At 39.8% G+C, this 19,775-nt stretch overlaps 1 protein-coding gene across 4 annotated transcripts in view; it reads right to left on the minus strand.

The window, feature by feature from the left end:
- Window positions 1-19,775, minus strand: part of ECPAS (Ecm29 proteasome adaptor and scaffold) — a 107,278-nt gene that overhangs the window by 35,463 nt on the left and 52,040 nt on the right. For all 4 annotated transcript variants that reach the window (XM_045469471.1, XM_045469469.1, XM_045469468.1 and 1 more), the window contains 13 exons: window positions 19,505-19,554; window positions 18,449-18,515; window positions 18,234-18,356; window positions 16,080-16,183; window positions 15,561-15,684; window positions 14,504-14,584; window positions 13,043-13,268; window positions 12,557-12,648; window positions 9,610-9,744; window positions 8,677-8,839; window positions 8,050-8,222; window positions 6,343-6,444; window positions 2,822-2,945 (listed from right to left, as the gene is read on the minus strand). In XM_045469471.1, the coding sequence (XP_045325427.1) occupies window positions 2,822-2,945; window positions 6,343-6,444; window positions 8,050-8,222; window positions 8,677-8,839; window positions 9,610-9,744; window positions 12,557-12,648; window positions 13,043-13,268; window positions 14,504-14,584; window positions 15,561-15,684; window positions 16,080-16,183; window positions 18,234-18,356; window positions 18,449-18,515; window positions 19,505-19,554 (1,564 nt within the window). The remainder of the gene's footprint in view (window positions 1-2,821; window positions 2,946-6,342; window positions 6,445-8,049; window positions 8,223-8,676; window positions 8,840-9,609; window positions 9,745-12,556; window positions 12,649-13,042; window positions 13,269-14,503; window positions 14,585-15,560; window positions 15,685-16,079; window positions 16,184-18,233; window positions 18,357-18,448; window positions 18,516-19,504; window positions 19,555-19,775) is intronic.

Below are 19,775 nucleotides of genomic sequence, written 5' to 3' on the forward strand. Positions count from 1 at the left end.
ACTTGTCGCCATTTAGCATGTGGTGTGTTTCTCTTATTTGCTTTTTGCCAACTCCCCACTTAATATAAAGCTCTGTAAGAGCAGGATTTTCAGCTACCCAGGAAACTGGATAGAAACAGTGTTACTTTTAATTGAGTTAGGGACTAAAGAGAGAATAGTTTTGGGAAATAAAGAGGGCAAACGGTTTGGGAAGCCAACAGGAAGAAGAGGTGATTTCAGAGTCAGGCATCTAGCTACAGTGGAGCCTAGGGGACCTGTGTATGGACACACCTAATGGAAATATAGTTCTGGAGTACAACACAATGGTTCTAGGATGAGATATCCATTTGGGAGCCATCAACATATACTGGAGTGAGTGAACTGGGACATCCCAGCACAGTGAGGAGTATGCAGGAACAAGACCAGTGAAGGACAACGAGAAGAGGTCAGAGGTAAGGAAGAAACACAGGCAAACACAGTCTTGCAAAACCTAGGTGAAAAATGTTCCTAGAAAGTGCTGGGGATATGGTAAAGGCCTGGGTGAAAATGCAACCCAACCGGACCAAAAAGAAAGGAGAATACAGGTAAGACAAGATTTCAGAAAGAAGGAAATGGTTAGAAGAAGACCCTAGAATGATAACATTCCTAAGGGGGGAAAAAAAAGCCAGAATAGGACTCCCACAAAGCCAACAAAAGGCCTGAAAAAGGTAAAGCTCTATTAGGGGACATCCCCCTCTTCATAGAAATTCAGATACAGAAAGAAGCAGGTGCAGGGGCGCCTGAGTGGCTTGGGCGGTTGAGCGTCCGACTTCGGTTTAGGTCATGATCTCATGGTTCATGGGTTTGAGCCCTGCATTGGGCTCCGTGCTGACAGCTCAGAGCTTGGAGCCTGCTTCCGATTCTGTGTTTCCCCCTCTCTCTGCTCCTCCCCTCCTTGCACTCTGTCTCTCTCTCTGTCTCTCTCTCTCTCAAAAATAAATAAACATTAAAAAAAAAAAAAGACAGAGGCAGGTGCTATTAATTCCTCACTGGTCACATAAATCTAGTTCTCAGGGATGCCTGTGTGGCGGCTCAGTTGGTTAAGTGTCTGACTCGAAATTTCAGCTCAGCTCATCCATGACCTCACAGTCATGATATCGAGCCCTGCATCGGGCTCTGCACTGTGCATTGGGATCTGTGCTGCACGTCGAGCCTGCTTGGAATCCACTCTCTCCCCTTCCTTCTGCCCCTCCCCCATGCATTCTCTCTCTCATTCAATAAATAAATCTAGTTCTCAGAGGCAAATACAATCTCTCCTTTACCTTCCCAAAACCACAATTCCAGCTATCTGTAGGTCTGCCACCTAAGCAGCTGCAATCACCAAGTAAACAAGCTCTGATTAGATTCCCACACTGCGCCAGGTACTGTGTTACATGCTTGAGATGCTAAGATGGCTAAGACCTAGGCCCTAAGTGGCTTCTCCAGTACTGTATCTTCTATTCAAAGCAAGATCAGTACACTACAACAAAAGACATCAAAAAAGCTGAGTAGCACTCAGAGGAGAATGACAAACATGCATGATCAAAATTCAGGTTGAAAAGTCATCATTACCCACTCCACAGGATTTTATGCTCTCCTTTCCCTAAACACACAAAGACGGAGCAAACCTTAACACTTGATGGACAATTTAACTGAGACTCTTTTGGATGAGCAAAGAGCCAAGCCAACCAAAGAACAAATTCTTCCAAGAAGAGCATGAGACATAGGAAGTTTGTAAGTCTGAAGACGGGCATAGGTACCTCTCTATTAATCTTCATTTGCTTAAGTCACTACAGAGAAATCCATGGACTCAGAAATGGCTTTTACAGCATATCTGCTCTTCCGCGTCATGAGCCCTCACTACTATCAAGCCTCCAACATCACCCCTCATGTGCAAACTCCGAGTTTCTACTTCCAGTCTGGTTGCCTGTTAACAACGGTCACTTCCCTTCCTTTAGTATCTTCTCCCCTTTATAGACAATCCTCCTTACCTGGCCTCATACCCACTGAGAGAAGCCTCAGAGAATTAGCCCTATCAGCTTCTGTCAAGTTATAGCTCTCCTAATTAGATAGCAAGTGAAAGTATATCTTTCCATTCCCTTTACATTTCTTTATGGTGGTTAACAAACAGGTGAACACGGAAGTATGCAAAAATGCAAAATGCAAAACTAGTGTATTCATGATAAAATACAATTCATAATGCAACAATTACCATGAAAACACTACCATTTCCTTAACTGAGAAGATAACATATAAAACATCAGGTGACTTTTCTTTTGTTTTTATGACTAAAAATATATTTCAGTATCTGAAACAGAATTCATTTTCAATTCCAAACTGAAATCGAACCACAAGACGTATGAAACCATAGTATCTATGACATGTAGTCGGAAACCACACCCTCCCTCTCCTGCATAGTCACTGAAAGCCAGTGACCCTCCGGGCAGAGGTACATGGAACACCAACAGAAGACCCTGAGGTTTCATTATGTGATAAAGGATTAAGGGACACACAGTTTGGCAATGTAACTGTGTTGCGACTTCTGAAACTGGCTAAATACCCCAACCCTCCAGAAAAGAGCCTAAGCTTGAAGGTACAACATAGCGAATTCCTTTGCTTGCCAAAGGACTAAACAAAGAAGTTCTTGTTCATTTTGTGTTCACCCTCCTTTAACCAACTATTTTTCTTGACTGAACCAAAATGATATAAATATTTTTATAAAAAGTTAAAATGGAACGCATACATTTTTTCTTTTGCTTCAAATGTGCAAACAAGAACAGAAAGGGTTACTGGATTCTGAAGCGATGAGCTGCAGGTACCGTACCAGCAGGGGGAGTATACTCCTCTTCAGTCACCAGCCAGGCATCGCGGGCAGCCACAGAGCTCGTTCCTACAGCAGCACTGGTGATGGCCTCCCCTATCGTGAACTGCAGCTCTATCTGCTTGGCCTGCATGGAAGGAAACAAAAGCCGCAAATCGGCGAGAACATTTCCCAAAGACGTCTATCTCCACACAAAGGCTGTTTGGTACCAACCCTGTCAACGTGCTTTGTTTTTACGCTTTTTACTGGATTGCTCTCACCTAACCTGGTGGCTTACAGGGGAGGGGTGGGGAGGGGAGAGAACGGAGAATGTAGAGAATGACCTCTACACCACACTGCACTCTTCACCCTCAGCAGAGAACCACTAAGCAGGGATTTTTAACTGCTGGAAGAGTGATACTAGTAACTTTGGGGAAAAGGGCACGGACTGTGAAGCCACACAGATCTCGGGGCAAATTCTAATCTGTCTCTCACTAGCCACACAGGTATATTTAAACTCTGAGTCTCAACTTTGTGTGTAATGCGGGCATAATACCATCACCTGCCTCATCAGGCTATGAGGAGGGAATGACGGTAACATGTTTAAGGTTTCCAGAGGATCCTCATGTTCAGTAACTGCACTACAAACAGCAGCCATTACAATGTACTAATTCATTAGCACCTCCCTCTTTGCACTCCTGAATTACATGTCTACAAGTTACTCTCCAGTGGTTCAGAAAAAAAAAAGAATGATAAAGCAAATGAGATAAAATGTGAAATTTTGGTGTATCTAGATGAAGGGTATATGGGAGTTCTTTATATCATTCTTACACTGCACTGTAAGTTTGAAATTGTTTCAAAAATCAAACATTAAAAAAATTCTATACAGTATATACTCAAATTTTTTTAATTTGGTTTAGAAATTTTGACACATTTCACAAGCATGAATCACTGCACTGACAACATGGAATTGGGCCTGTCTTAGCTCCCTTCAGCATTTTTCTGTTTACTGTAAACTGGAAAAGAGCTAAGAATGTGGGGACTAAGAAGAGAATGAAGAACAGAGGGTCCCCGTGAGGAGCATGGAAATAGCGACCTTTGGGAGAACTCGGCACACAACCAGGATAGCCATTCCTAAGCTCAATCAACTAAATGCTCTGGTCTCGGTGGGGTGTCAAGTGCTGAGAGCTTCCGACTCTGAGGAAAAAGAATTTCAGGACTTCGGTTCTACAGCCTTCCTGGTCAAAAGCTGCTTTGGCAATTCTAAGCAGAGAAAAGGTGTCTCAACACAGAGGATCCCATTGTAAGGATTCATTTTATGTACCCTTTATCACACGTTTTTCCCATTGTTACTAACAACATAACTGGCATTACAAACAAAAACAAAATTCCTTAACTCCATTTATGAATGATAGGATACCCAGACTTTACTTTAAATATTCCAGAAATAGGGGTGCCTGGCTGGCTCAGTCAGTTAAGTGTCCAACTTCAGCTCAGGTCATGATCTCACAGTTTATGAGTTTGAGCCCCACTATGGACTCTGTGGTGACAGCACAGAGCCTGGAGCCTGCTTCAGATTCTGTCTCCGTCTCTCACAGAAGTAAAGATAATACTAATATAATGAATCCCCATGTACCTGTTTTTATCTCATCTCATGATCCTTTATTTCTGGGATATTTAAATGTATTTTTTAATGTTTATTTACATTTGAGAGAGACAGAGCGTGAGTTGGGGAGAGGCAGAAAGAGGGAGAGAGAATCCCAAGCAGGCTTTGCATCGTCAGTGCAGAGCCTCATGCAGGGCTCAGTTTCACAACCCATGAGATCACTATCTGAGCCAAAATTAAGAGTTGGACGCTTAACCCACTGAGCCACACAGTGACCCCTTTCTCACTATTCTTAAACTTTCATCTCTCCATCATGTTTCTAGCGTTTCGTATTATCTCTGTCCTTCTACACTCTTAAAAAATAACTTCAGTAACAAGTTAATAATCCAAACAAACCTTCATTTATCTAAATAAAACTAGAAGAGAGGCGCCTGGGTGGCTCAGTCAGTTGAGTGTCCGACTCTTGATTTCGGCTTAGGTCATGCATGATCTCACTATCATGAGATCAAACCCTGCATCAGGCTCCGTGACAGCGTGGAGTCTGCTTAAGATTCTCTCTTCCTCTCTCTCTGCTCCTCTCCCACACTTATGCTCCCTTTCTCTCAAAAATCAATCAAACTAGAGGAAATCCATCTCTCCCATGAATTTTTTAAAAAGAAAAAAAGGTAAGAAAGCAGACACTGTCAGCTTTTCCCCAAGAGGTTACAATGTCAATGACACCAGGGAGAACCTAATGTGGGTATAATTCATACTCAAAAAAATTCACATTAAAAATACTGGATTATTGGGGCACCTGGGTAGCTCAGGCAGCTAAGCCTCCGAATTCAGTTCAGGTCATGATCTTGCCATTCCAGAGTTTGAGCCCTGCAGTGGGCTCTGTGCTGATAGCTCAGAGCCTGGAGCCTACTTCAGATTCTGTGTCTCCCTCTCTCTCTGCCCCATTCCCGCTCATGCTCTGTCTCTCTCAAAAATAAATAAACGTTAAAAAAAATTCAAAAAAAATACCAGATTATGATTCCAGAGACCTGGATCCTAACACTGGCTCTGTCACTCAGTGGCCTTAGTCCTCACCCCAACCAGCTTCCTGTCTACCTGCCATCCTTCCAGGCCCAAAAGGAACCTCACCTCCAAAACCCTAACATAAGTCTCCCAAACAGAAGTACTCACACCCTCCTTTGTGAGTCTACTGGCTTCTATGCAAATGTCTCTTCGTTCATTTATTGAGGTCCTACTACTACCAATCACACTGCCAGGCACTTGTTTCATAATGGGGATCAAAACAGACGTTGCCTCAGTCTAGTGGGCAATTAGAAACTGTGATAAATGCTGTGAAGACAAAGTCTGGAGAATCATGAGAGCCCAATAAATGAAGAATCTACTCTAGTTTGATGGCTTTCAAGGGGCTCAGCGCAACCCAAGAAAGGAAGTATTAGTCTTTCAAAAGCTCAGAGCAAAGAAGGACAAAGAGTCTGGTGTACAAAAATGTGAGTAAGTGACGAGAATCAAGCCTAGATGAGGGTCCATATCAGGTCTTGTTAAGATTCATGACACAGGCCTAGCAGCTGCCCATTTGTTGGTCTTCCCAACTGCCCTAGAAATTTATCCAGAAGACAGAAGCTAGGCCATCCAACTCAAGAGCAACTGGAATACCAGCATCCAATTCCCACATCTAGTTCACTGGGTTAAGTGTCCTCTTCTACCCACAATGCACTGGGCTTTACTCAATAATTATGAGGAGAGGATTTTCCCACATAGGTGATTTAGTCAATGCTATGCCTACCGAAGTGGTAAGCCCAAGGCTGGTTTGTACTCAATAAGTACTTGGTGAATAAATGAATAAAAGTTTAATTTAAAATCTCATAGCATACAAAACTCCAGCTTAAAAAAAAAAAAAAAAAATGCCTTTTTCTGAATAACAATCAGATAGCAATATAAATACCTCCACAGAGTCCATCAGACCTTGCAAGAGGAGCTTCTGGTGAGGAAAATCTCCATCCCCAACTGGAAAATATCCCAGTGTTTGGATTGCTCGTTCTTTCATCTAAAAGAACAGAAAAATTTTTTTAAACAAAGTACATAACAGCTTTATCAGAGAACAGTGTTTCCAAAATGAGAGGACAGGGAGGAGTAGGCTGGCTAAAGCACTTATACACGCAAGTTTCTTCTTAAAAGTATCCAATTTTACATAATTATGTTTATAAGACACTGGAGGTAGAAAGACATAAAACTGAGTTCATTAAGGGTCCGTGGCTGCAACAGAAGAAAGAAGAAAGAAGAAAGCCTCTAAGTAGGTTTATTATCCTTCAAACTGTCTATAAATGTAGGTTTCTGGGCCTGGGTGACCTAAGATCAACTCACAGCTTGACCATTTTAGCAGCCTTTACAGGTATGTAACCTTAGGCAAGATACTCCACCTCTCTGTGATTCTATTTCCTCATCTGGAAAAACAGAGATGACAACTGTACCTACTTCACTAGACCTTTCAGAGAATTCAATTAATTAATGTATGCGAATCACTCAAGCACACACCTGGCACATTATAAGTGCTCACCAAGGGTTGATAATCACTAATTAGTTAATAACAGCTAACAAAAATTACACTGTGACATTCTCAGGAAGTTTTAAACGGTGTCCAGATCAAGAATCAGATTATGGGAGTGCCTGGGTAGCTCAGTCAGTTGAGCATCTGACTCTTGATTTCAGCTCAGGTCATGATCCCAGGACCACAGGATTGAGCCCCGCATCAGGCTCTGTGCTGAACATGGCGCCTGCTTAAGATTCACTCTCTCTCTCTCTCTGTTTGTGCTTTCTCTCTCTAAAAAAAAAGAATAAAAAGGGTGCCTGGGTGGCTCAGTCAGTTAAGCATCTGACTCTTGATTTCAGCTCAGGTCTTGATCTCACAATTGGGGAGATCAAGCCCCGAATTAGGCTCTGTGCTGACAGTGCAGAACCTGCTTGGGATTCTCTCTCTCCTTCCCTCACTGCCCCTCCCCCACTCATTCTCTCTCTCTCTCTCTCTCTCTCTCTCAAAATAAATAAACTTAAAAAGAATAAGCTTATGTGTCTATTAAATTTGTAGCAAGTTGATTTATCTGCTCATTAAATCATATTATACTTCAACACTGAGGTACTCTGATCACAAATATAATGTTTTTAACTTTATGAAAATGTTTATCTGAAACTTAAAAATGATAAAAGTCCCTCTCCTCAGATATTACTCACCCCTCTTACTAATGCCCAGATTTCTTAAAACCAAATCAGCTGTCAGAGATTAAGATTTAGAGTTGTTCTAAAATTACAAACGTGATAAAACTATTTAACACTTTACAAACTATTTAACACTTTATTATCCATTGTTTGCAGGACAAAAGAACTACCTGATGCACTTAATTCTTTACCCAAATCCTAACAGGTATGGGCCTACACTGGAGCAGCTTGGCCAAATGGTGCATGCAGAAAGGCTGAACAAAATCACCCTTAACTCAAAATTAAACAGTCACCTAGACTTCCTGTATCATTCTCTTTTATATTAAATCCTTCCTCCAGCTGCATGGCCCTCTATCCTCATTACAACTGTGTTTTTGCTCATTTATGTATCTACAAATAGAAAGAATTTCAGAAAGGAAGGGAAAAAAAAGAAACTTGCCTTATTTGTTTCTTTACTGGAGGGTATTCTATTCAGTAAGCTTTCTACAAGATGCAATTTGGTGAAGCCAGATCCCTCACTGGGGATTGGGAGGGGACCGTTTCTGCCAATTTCACCCAGGGCTGTACAGGCAGCAATTGCCAGGAGGGGCGACGTACTGTCCAAAAACGAGCCTGAAAGCACATTGAGACAAAACTGAGAAGAATACACTTTTGCTCTTGGGATCCAGGGCAAGCAGCAAGGTACTTGAGATTGTTTTAAAGAGAGCACAACAAATCAAAGTCTACATTTCCCTCTAGTTGATAATTTGTTAGCATTTACTCAGTAACAAAACAACATAGAAATCAGATAGACAGCACTGTACTCTGGTAAATGTTTAAGGTTTTTCCCATGAGGAAATATCACCTCCATCATACTGAAACCTATGTATAGGAAAAAATATACAGAAAAACTAGAGTACTTTCATTGCTATTAAAAACACAGAATTTATCCAACACTAAGTAAGGTATTGTGAAAAGGCTTGTGCCTTTAAAGTGCAATGCTGCAAAAAGAAACTAAAATGCTGTATTAAATTTTAACCTAATTCAGACGCTGCAACATCCAAGTCAGCATGAGCGTATTCATTACCTATCGTTTCGGTGGCGCTCTGAATGAGCTCCTCCTGGTCAGGCAGGAAATCGGCATTTGTCTCCAGGTCTTGTTGTTCGGCCATTCTCATTTTCTTCTTAGCCAAATATCTTCCTACTGTGAACCCCAATGCAAGCAAGGATCCGTGTTGTATCTCTGGGCTCTGAATTTAACCACACAACAGCATACGTGTCTGTCACTCTCTCACACATGCAAGAATGCACCGAAATAACTATGTTTCTTACAGTCATCTCCAATAAAACATAAGGCCAGACAACAAAGTGATCATTTGAGATTCGACCGAATACTAATGAATCTGGGGTTTCTAACACTCAAGAATTCTAAGAAGGCAAGCTGGGTCTTGACTCACTTCAAGTAATTCCCTAATCCTACACCCACTCCATGTCGGTGTGAAGGGGCTCTCCTGCAGGCCCCCCTGTAGCACCCATACATTCTTCTAGCTTAGAGCACTTACGTAACTACATTACCACAATCTTTAAGCCTAACTTCTCCCTACCGCCAACAAAATACAATGAGCAGATACTATTTCTAACTGCTAAAACCTCTAAACACAAAGTTGAGGTCTGAATGTTTGCAAGCACATGCTTTCTGATAGAATAGGCACAATGAGAGGCACCAGTAGATGGGGAAAGAAAAAGGAACTAACATTTCTGAGCACCTGTAGTACTAGGGATCCTCATGTATTTACTGAATTCCCAGCACCTAAAATTCAGCACCTAAATCAGACACAAGGCACTCAAAGCTGTTGCACAGAATGAATTAATCAATGTATTATCTATCATCTATCTCACTTACTCTTCACAATCATAAAAGTTCCTTTTAGAAATGAGAAGACAAAACCTAAAAACAGATGCTTTTGGAAAGCTCTGCCATCTCCCCCAAAAAAGAATAAAGACAAAACTGGTAACATACATGATTGTCTTTTGTAGTCTTTATAAGCTGTTCTATCATTGACTTCAACTCATTTCCCGACACTGTAGACACCACCACAGAATAAAACAATGCTGCCAGTTCACGCATCTCTTCTTTACTGCTATTCATCAGACTCTGAGTGGTGTAAGAAACAAATATATACATCATATGCAATCATCTTCCTACTGACAACATCTGACATTTAAAATTAATAATATGATATATTCAATCTATTGGTATCTGCAAGAAAATAACACAATAGGCTATTATTTAAAAGTAAAAGCTGAATTATATATCAAAATGTCCTATGCCTTTTCATCAAAAATATAAAACATAAAACACAAAGAATTAATACACAGATGATCTAAAACAGAGGTCAGGGTGCCTGGCTGGCTCAGCCAGAGGAGCATCCGACTCTTGATCTCCAGGTCATGAGTTCGAACGTCATGAGTGTAGAGATTACTTAAATAAAAAAAACTAAAGCAGAGATCAACAAATGTTTTCTGTAAAGGGCCAACTAGGCTTTGTGGGACCTATGGTCTGTGTTGCAACAACTCCATTCTGCCACTGTAGCACAAAAGCAGCCACAGGCAACAGATAAATGAAAGGGTATATATGTGTTCCAGTAAAACTTTATGGACTCAATAATTCTCATGTATCAGAAAATGTTATTCATCTTTTTTTTTTCAACTATTTAAAAATTAAAAACTGAGGTGCCTGGGTGGCTGAGTCGGTTGAGCCTCTCACTCTTGATTTTGACTCAGGTCATGATCCCAGGGTCATGAGATAAAGCCCCAGTGTTGGGCTCCATGCTGAGTGTAGAGCCTGCTTAAAATTATCTCTCTCTGCCCCTCCCCTGCTTGCTCATACACGTTCTCTCTAAAAATACAATTTTTAAAAAATTAAAATACGAAGGGACGCCTGGGTGGCTCAGTCAGTTGAGCGTCCGACTTCGACTCACATCATGATCTCACACTCATGGGTTCGAGCCCCGCATCAGGCTCTGTGCTGACAGCTCAGAACCTGGAGCCTGCTTCGGATTCTGTATCTCCCCCTCTCTCTGCCCCTCCCCCACTCGCACTCTCTTTCTCTCTCAAAAATAAATAAACATAAAAAAATTTTTTTAGGGACGCCTGGGTGGCTCAGTTGGGCGTCCGACTTCGACTCAGGTCATGATCTCACGGTCCATGAGTTTGGGCCCCACGTCAGGCTCTGTGCTGACAGCTCAGAGCCTGGAGCCTGTTTCAGATTCTGTATCTCCCTCTCTCTCTGACCCTCCCCTGTTCATGCTCTGTCTCTCGCTGTCTCAAAGATAAATAAACGTTAAAAATTTAAAAAAAAAATTTTTTTTAAACTGACATATGAAAACCATTCTAAGCTTGCAGGCCATACAAGAACAGGAGGCAGGCCAGATCTGGTACATGAACCACAGCTTAATGACCCCTGATCTACATGATCAAAAGTCAGAAACTCTGACATCATTTTACAATCAGCAAATATTCACAAGGAATAAAAAAAACCTTTTAAGCCAGAAGCGATTTCATGAGACCAGATTTTCCAGAAAAGTGCAAAACTCACACCTCTTGGTATATTACATTCATGCTTTCACACTAAGAGATAATCTGTACATTTTACCATAACTCAAGTTCCATTTTCCAAAAAGAACTGCATTAGGTGGCACAAGAGGTATATGAAACTGTATGAGCCATACCTGTACTAAAAACAATGTTTCACTTTGCAGTGCAATTCAAATTTAACTGAGCATCTTGAATTTTTCTTTGTTAAACCTGGCAACGCTTTTGGTGTGAGCATGGGACAAGAACACTCTCCTACATGGCTGGTGGGAGTGTAAACTGGTACTGCTCATATGCAGGATGCTTGTATCCTTCAAAAATGCTAAGCCTATGTCCTCAATTCCACTTGTAGGGAATCCATCTAAAAATTATACTGCCTTATATTCAAAATGATAGACTGTTCACTGCAGCAAACTGGAAGCACCCTAACTGACCATCAGTGGGGCTCTAGAATAAATTATGGCACATTTATATAATGGAAAAAATGAAGCCATTAAAGACGATATCCTCTCTGTAGTTCTACAGGAGTACCTACACATTTTAACTTTAAGCGAAAGAAGTAAGATACAACATGGTGTGAAATTTAAAAAAAACGTGAAACAACAATAACAATAAAACAGTGTGAAAGCTATGCACCTTTTGTGTAAAAGAAGGAAATAACTTAAAAATGCTTACTTTTATCTGTGTGTATGTGTGTAAGTATACTCGAGAAAGCACACCATATATAAATAAGTGATGACCTATGTATGTCAGGTGAGAGGGGAAGGGGCAGGAAGTAGGGAGATTTGGGTAAGTAGGAGACAGTTATAGAAAGGAGACAGTTTACATATTTTTTTAAATGATCTATTATTCCACTATCATAAGGCAACCAGTTTTGTTTTGTTTTTTTAAGTTTATTTTGAGAGCGAGAGTGAGAACGAAAGAGAGAGGGGAGGGTGGGGGGAGAGAGGAAGAGAGAGAATCCCAAGAAGTCTCTGTGCTGTCAGCGTGAAGCCTGACGCAGGGCTTGAACCCATGAACCTTGAGATCATGACCTAAGCTGAAATCAAGAGTCAGACGCTTAATCAACTGACCCACCCAGGTGCCCCACATATTTTTTATTTAAACTACAAATCTATTTTTTTTAACTTTTAAAACAGAAAAACATAATTTTGTTTTATCTATATGATTCTCAATTCATCTCTCACTCCCATCTAGATGGATCATTGAGATACACTAACCTAACATGCTTCCCAGGAAGTGTTTGGTAGGAGAGTTTTCAAAATGGCCCAAAGGTAGGAACGGTCATAGCAACACTAGCAGGAAGACGAAATCCTAAGACTACAGTGAAAAATATACAGAATCAAAGAGAAATGTACATGCATAGGATGTACCTTTATCCATTCTGTTTTGTCTACAAATTTGGCAGCCAGTTTTTCTGGATACACAGAGACAGCTTCCAGTAGACAGTACATGACTGGCAAACCTAAATGAGACAGAATTCCGTTTTAGCTTCAAGAAAAGTGGTAAACACACAGGGTTCACTAAATTCCTTTTAAGTATAAGGCCCCTGCTTTGGAAGGCATCTCCCAGTTCTACAAAACAAAAATCAACTTAAATCCAGTATGTGATTCAATACAGCAAGTTTACAGACTAAATACCTATAAAAAGATATACCATTCTTCACACCCACTTCCAAAGTAAAAAACATTATCTATTGTTAGCATTTCTTTCTGAAGGAGTAACAGTGCATCCAGGATGAATCAAGTAAGTTTAGAAAAGAAACAAAGACTAATGTTCAGGTACAGGAATGAAGAGAGTTAAGATTAGATTTTTGCCTAAGTGCTTTACCATCTGTCCTCAGCCGCACAACCACCTACCTCCAACACCTGCCAGCAGCTGCTGAAGCAGGCCAATGTAGATCTGAACAGGGTTGGTCTCTCCACTCTTGGAAGAAGATGATGAGGATGTCGCCTGGCTACCTGACATCAGAGTCCGTATGTAGCGTCCAATGGCCGGGGCGTGATCTTGCATATCGGCCAAACTCTGGGAGGTGGGCACCACTCCCGCACTGTGCGCTAGGCACGTGCGCAAGTACAGGACGATCTGAAAGCACAAGGAGGAAAAGCAGTCAAGCTCCTCAAGAAGTCAGTGTGGGAGGGTGTGCTGCAAAAGGACACTTTCCTAGCTTCATTTCCCCACCCTCCCTCATAAAGCTATTCGACAATCCTCACAAAAGCTGGAAAACATGACTCACTAAGTTAACTGAAATTACAGTAATGCAGCAAAGTTTACATAACAAGCTTTTATAAATCCAAAGAGTGTTTTTAGTGGAGTTTAATGGAGTTAAAATGCAAACTCAACTTTTTTAAAGTCTAAACAATTACAACAAAATCGTTATTTTTTAAAAGAGGTGGGGGGTGGAGAGAGAGAGAGAAAGGGGGAGAGAGAGAGAGAGAGAGAGAGAGAGAGAGAGAGTGAGAAGAAACCTGGGGCAAATCACCTATTCCTGTAGAACTCCAGTTGTATTTAACCTCTACCAACGTAAGAATTTGAGAATATGGGTTCGTACCATCTACCAAAGAGTAGAGACAACACCATAAAAACTTGTGATACAAACTGGCTAACAAGGAGTCCTCTGGAAGTTCTTCCCTTGAGAGCTAAAATAGGACAGGTGACAATTCCACCGTGGGTATTCTTACTCACTCTGAACAAGATTACCTCCTGTTGTTTAATTAGTGCAAGTCAATGACCTAAATAGATAACCCAAACAACCTCGGCATATTGTTGGCTTTAAATTCAAATCTAATTTGCTGTAATAATTTGCTGAAAATAACAACAATAATCAATGCAGAGCACCCAGTTCCTCCACAAAGAGAATCTCACTGAGCTAAATATACTTAAAGACTCCACCATGAATTAAATAATACCAATTACCAAGGGGCACCTGGGTGGCTCAGTCAGTTAAGCATCGTAACTCTTTTGATTTTGGTTCAGGTCATGATCTCACGGTTTATGAGATCAAGCCCCACATCGGGCTCTATGTACTGATAGCATGGAGCCTGCCTGGGATTCTTTCTCTCCCCCTCTCTCTGCCCCTCCCCCGTTCTCACTCTCTCTCTCAAAATAAATAAACTTTTTAAAAACTTAAATAAATAAATAAATAATAAAATAATACCAATTACCAAACGCTTTTTTTCTAATAAACAACCTGGTGAAAAATAATGACATCACAATATGGGTTTATGTAGAACACAAAAAAGTTCGGACATCTCTTTGGGTGTGACATGATCTTTCAGAATGTGTAGAGAGAGAGAAATGGAAACCTATCCCAGTCCCACCTCTCCAAAGGCCGCTGGGTTAAACGGAAGGACAGTGGTCCCAGTCATGTACTTGGCTGGAGTTTTCATTCGATGGGAAGCCTGATAAAAATAAGCCAAAAACAAACACTATTACTAAAAAATGGAGCACATGTGCCCCTCCTCAATTCAAACATAATTGTATTTCTAACTACATTATTGTTTGCTACAGTTTTTTTCTAGTCACAGCATTTTTCCATCAATCATGCTGACTGCACATGTCCCTCAAACCCTAAATGACAGGTGTGGTGCTTTTTTTCCTGGCTTTTCTCTCCTTTTCTCCTGGCGTGTTTACTGCTTGTTTAAAAAGAATAAACTGCTCCAGGCATCTATTAACAGTCACCTCGGGCCACTGCAGGCCCGTTATTTTCATTACTAATGGAGCAAGAGGAAAATATGTGCACAAAAGCATCTTCTGACCACAAATGTGACTGTGCTATAGAGAATTATGGCTACCTAGTCCTGACCTCCAACTCCCTTAAGATATCTGTCTGAGCAGAAAGCTAGGACTACCAGCATACTCAAAGAAACACTGATGTAAAAAGAGGGACAGGATCAGGACTGGGGGGTCATGATAGCCAACATTCTGTCTGATCCACCAGCAGAGAGAACTGCGCACACGTGGGAGGTTTGCAAAAGCAGATGTGATGCCCTCCTATGATCAGAGTGGAAAAAATCTGACCTATTTCCTGAAGTATTCTTAAACTTATGGTTCCTAAATAATTCTCTCAAAAAATAAAAAAGAAGACCTATGTTTAAGAATGTCATACCAAGGGGAAAATTTTTAAACCTAGCCAGAATGTTAAAGAGCATATAAGGAATTATAAGTAATTCAGAATGGGGCAAAACAAATCAATTTTGAGAATTACATTTTATTCATTTTGTATTCTCTTCCTCTACTGTAAATATTAACATTGTTAAAAACCTTACTACTATTCAACATTTAGCAATGACATTTCAAATATGTCACCTAAAAATGCGTTTATTTTTATCATCCATTATATGACCCACACTAATTTTCTGAAGTTAAATGCCATACCTTTTCTTGAATATAATACACCATTTCTGGGAAAGAAGGCATCTGCTTAGAAGCATTTTCTTTTCTGTTTCTACCAGGAAGACATCTTAATACTCGCTGTGCCTCTCCATGAACTTCTTCTCGTCTTTCAGAAAGACAAATAAAAATAAAAAATTAATTTCAATAATGGCAAAATGATCGTTTGATGATTAAGAACAGCAATTTTATTTGACAGCTGGGGTTCTGAGAAAATGTCTTAAATACGTTCTTGGCTATCTAAGAAAAAAGTCATAAAATACACTGCAAGAAATTACTTCTCTTTGGAAATATCTTGAGATTTGAACAGTTATGTGGCTTGCCCAGAAATAAACAAGATAGGGTATAACTACAGGTCTCTATCATATCAAGGCCCATATTTTTAACTCTTTAATAAATTGCTTCTAAATTCCATAGACCAACATTAAAAACAATATAAATTTTAGTAATTTTCAAATAATTTTAAATGAACCCAAATTCAAATTAACACCTTTTGAAACTTACGGATCTCCTGCAGCTAGTAAGAGCAAATATCTGGACGGTATATGATCTGAGGGAAACACCGTGCTAGCAAATTTCACAGCCACCTGTCGAACTTGAACTTCAGGCTATTTGACACATGAATTCATGTACACACAAACACATACGGATTTTAAAAAAAGAAGAAGAACTCAATTAGCAACAATTCATTCCAGTCAAGATAAGTCATCTTAATTGTAAACAATCAAAATTAAAACTGCTATTTTAGGAAGTATGTCTAAATAAATAAAGACAAATCATGTGTTGAAAATCTTTAATCAAGTTGTTTAGAAGCTTTGGAAAGTGACATCACTTAAAAAGTACTTTTATGATCTAAAAGGACCCTCCAAGTAAAGCAGGAAGACCCACCAAGACCATACATAGCCAGAGAATCTCTCTGTACGTGCACATCCTCAGCCCAACTTTGGGACCAAGGTCACTACAGTTTCTGGCCATCACCCCTGCTTCCCCAATTCTCAAACTGTTAGTCACATGAATGAAATTAAGACATTCTGCAGCGAACACAAACAGAGGTTACTTGGAATCTCTACAAATTTGGAGCAAAATATGTCCAAATTTTTCAGATTAGCTCTAGTTAAAACAGACTCCAAAGCAGTTTCAACTACGTAAACATGTTCAATGAACTTAAATAGATTAAGTATCTATGAATGCAAAGTTCAACCGGAGAAGCAGTTGAAGAATCTTTATTCTGAAAAGCCTTATTCTCATGCACTTCCCCCGCCCCAGGTCCTTCTCTTAGTCACAAACCTAACATCGTGAGAGGAGAGCGATAGTAAGAAACAGATACTGTCCTACATTCAGGTCTATCTTGCTCTTTATCATTCCTTGAGCTACAATAAACAGCAATGATATTAAGGACTAGTTCGTATGATTTAGCCTACAGTCTGGTTGCTTTCAGCGTAGTCTAAGAATATAAATTAGCTTTGCTGTAGTAATACTGTTACATGATTTTATCCGTGTAGGTACAACCAGCACCCACATGCATTATACAAGCATCATGCAACCTTGTAAGCTTACCTAGGGAAAGTCTTAAGTATTCTAATGAGTTTCCAAAAACCCTGCACTTCTTTGTCCACAATATATGACTATGAACCATGTACAAGAGCATCTGACAATGGAACTCTACATACAGTAATTTTCTTAAGTGTATATAATAATCCTGTCATATTTCAATAGAAACCAGATACCTTTCTGAACCTTCAGTAATTCCCTCGATATGAATATATTAAATATGCCAGCCACATTTCAGTAGGACACAACATATTAATCACATTAAGACTTTTTGACATCATTCCCTCTTCTAATCTCCCTTTCTACTCCTACAAATGGAGGACAAAGAACTGACCACAGCAAATACATATTATTTTTTATTGTATAATATATATTGCATATACATATTGCATGTACATATTGAGTACATATAGATAACTCAAAATTCTCTACAAACAACCATATCAGCCAAATAAAGTCTAGAAGGAAGAAGAGTATGTGTGATGGTACTGGCTTACTTCCTACACACTCATTATAATGTATAAAATTTGTCTTTCTCTCCTGCTTAGCCAGTGGACTGTAGGGTTCAACTACCAGGTAGACAAAAGACTTCCAACTTGGGAAAACACAACATTAAGAACAGTTTCCCAACATGAAAGGCTTTAAACATAAAGCCTCTGTGAATATCACCACTCCCTCTTCCCTAAAATCATATTCCCATCACAAAGTATCAAAAATCAACCATAGGGGCGCCTGGGTAGCTCAGTCAATCAAGCGCCGACTTCGGCTCAGGTTGTGATCTCACAGTTCATGAGTTTAAGCCCCATGTCAGGCTCTGTGCTGACAGCTCAAAGCCTGGAGCCTGCTCCCCATCCTATGTCTCCTCTCTCTACCCCTACCCCACTCACACTCTGTTTCTCTCTCTCTCTCTCTCTCTCTCAAAAATAAAATAAACATTAAAAAAAAATTTTTTAATAAAAAAAATCAATCATAAAGCACAGCCCAAATGAAAGCAAATATTCTTCTTACTTGTCAAGATAGTTAAGGAGAAAAGCAATTCAAATTTTGTTCTTAAAAATGTAAAATGTCTATATTGCCAACCTCTCCAGTTCACATAGCTGGACCTACCTTTATTAAGTATGAAGCCACAAGTGCCTCCATGAGAGTTCGCTGTGCTCCCTCCAAAGTACTATAAGCTCCAACCATCATAGATAACGCTTCTTGAATAGCAAGCCGAGTCTCAGGCTCTTCCTACAAGTATGATAAAAATAGCATTTCCCTCCTGTCAGGTGTCCAGGTCAGCATCCAAATGTAAAGCATAAACTTGCCAGGTGTTTCCCTACCTTACACAGGGCTTCAAAAAGCTGCTGCACAAGAGCTATATCCTTAGTGAATAAATGGGGCATTCGACTGTAAGAGAATATAAGACCATTGTTATGATCATACATTTCCACAAGGTTGAAAGAAAATGCAACTAAACGAAAATTTTCTTGAATTGCATTTTCATCTCTGAACACAATGTCAGCATCATTAGATTACCTCCCCCAAAGAGCCAAATACTTTTTAAAGCGAATATTTAATTCTTCAGCTGTCTAATCCAAGTAACCATGATTTAAATACATACTGTCCAGATATTCCCTTTACAATATTCCATGCATTCAGTTACCACTTCTGATTTTAATAGGAAAAAAAACACAATTAAGACTAAACTGCTATTTAAACTAAAGGCTATCGGACAAGTGCGGTATCGGGGGATCTAGGGTGGCTTTTTTCTGAGCCCCAAAGATCCTTTCCCTGCACAGTACAGAAGAGCAAGACCCAATCTACACGGGCCAGTACACAACCTGTACCATGGACGGAAGCATCATATGGTGCTACTGAGGGTGCTGTACCTCTATCTCCGTACTTTGAAATATAGTGAAGGAAGAGGAAACCAGGAGGAAGTAGAAAAAGGAAATCATACTAAGCAGGAAAAAAAAAAATCCACCTTTGGAAACAGGGCCACCCAGAATCATAATATAGCACTATCAGAAAAGAGAGTCAAAGAGATAAACCTTGATGACTGGGATTATAAAGACTGGTAATAAAGAAGCCACAAGAACACTTAAGATCAATCAAATGTCTCCAGGGTGCAAGAAAAAGTAACCCATCATGACACAATCCAGTTCAAAATATCATTTCAAGACTACCATTTAATATGGAAACAAACCTTCAAATGTAAATTGAAACATCTCACATCATTTTCCTACTACAAGGAAAACATTTCTAAACAACCTATGGCTTAAATACATTTCCTTTCAAAATCAGAAAAAAAATTATTCTCCCTCTATTATTAAATGCCACATAATTTCTCTTAGTTTACCAACAGGATATCTCTCACTGAAGAAGAGTTTACTCACCTGGAGAGTTTTCCAACAGCTGAATATGCCATTGACAGTAGCTTAGGGTCCTTGAAATTAAGAAGAAAAAAAAAGAACAAAAAACAGACAAAACAAAAAATACAGTAAACAGCAAAACATTTTTGCTGCAATTACATGCATTATTTTACTCCTTGTTAAACCTGGTCTCACTCTGCCTAACTACAAGATATTAACATCTGAACAAAACAAACCAACAAAAAAATCCAAACCCAGAATCATCACACTACTAAAAGGAAAAGGAAAAACAAAA

Source organism: Leopardus geoffroyi, chromosome D4, assembly GCF_018350155.1.
Source record: "Leopardus geoffroyi isolate Oge1 chromosome D4, O.geoffroyi_Oge1_pat1.0, whole genome shotgun sequence".
NCBI lineage: Eukaryota > Metazoa > Chordata > Mammalia > Carnivora > Felidae > Leopardus > Leopardus geoffroyi.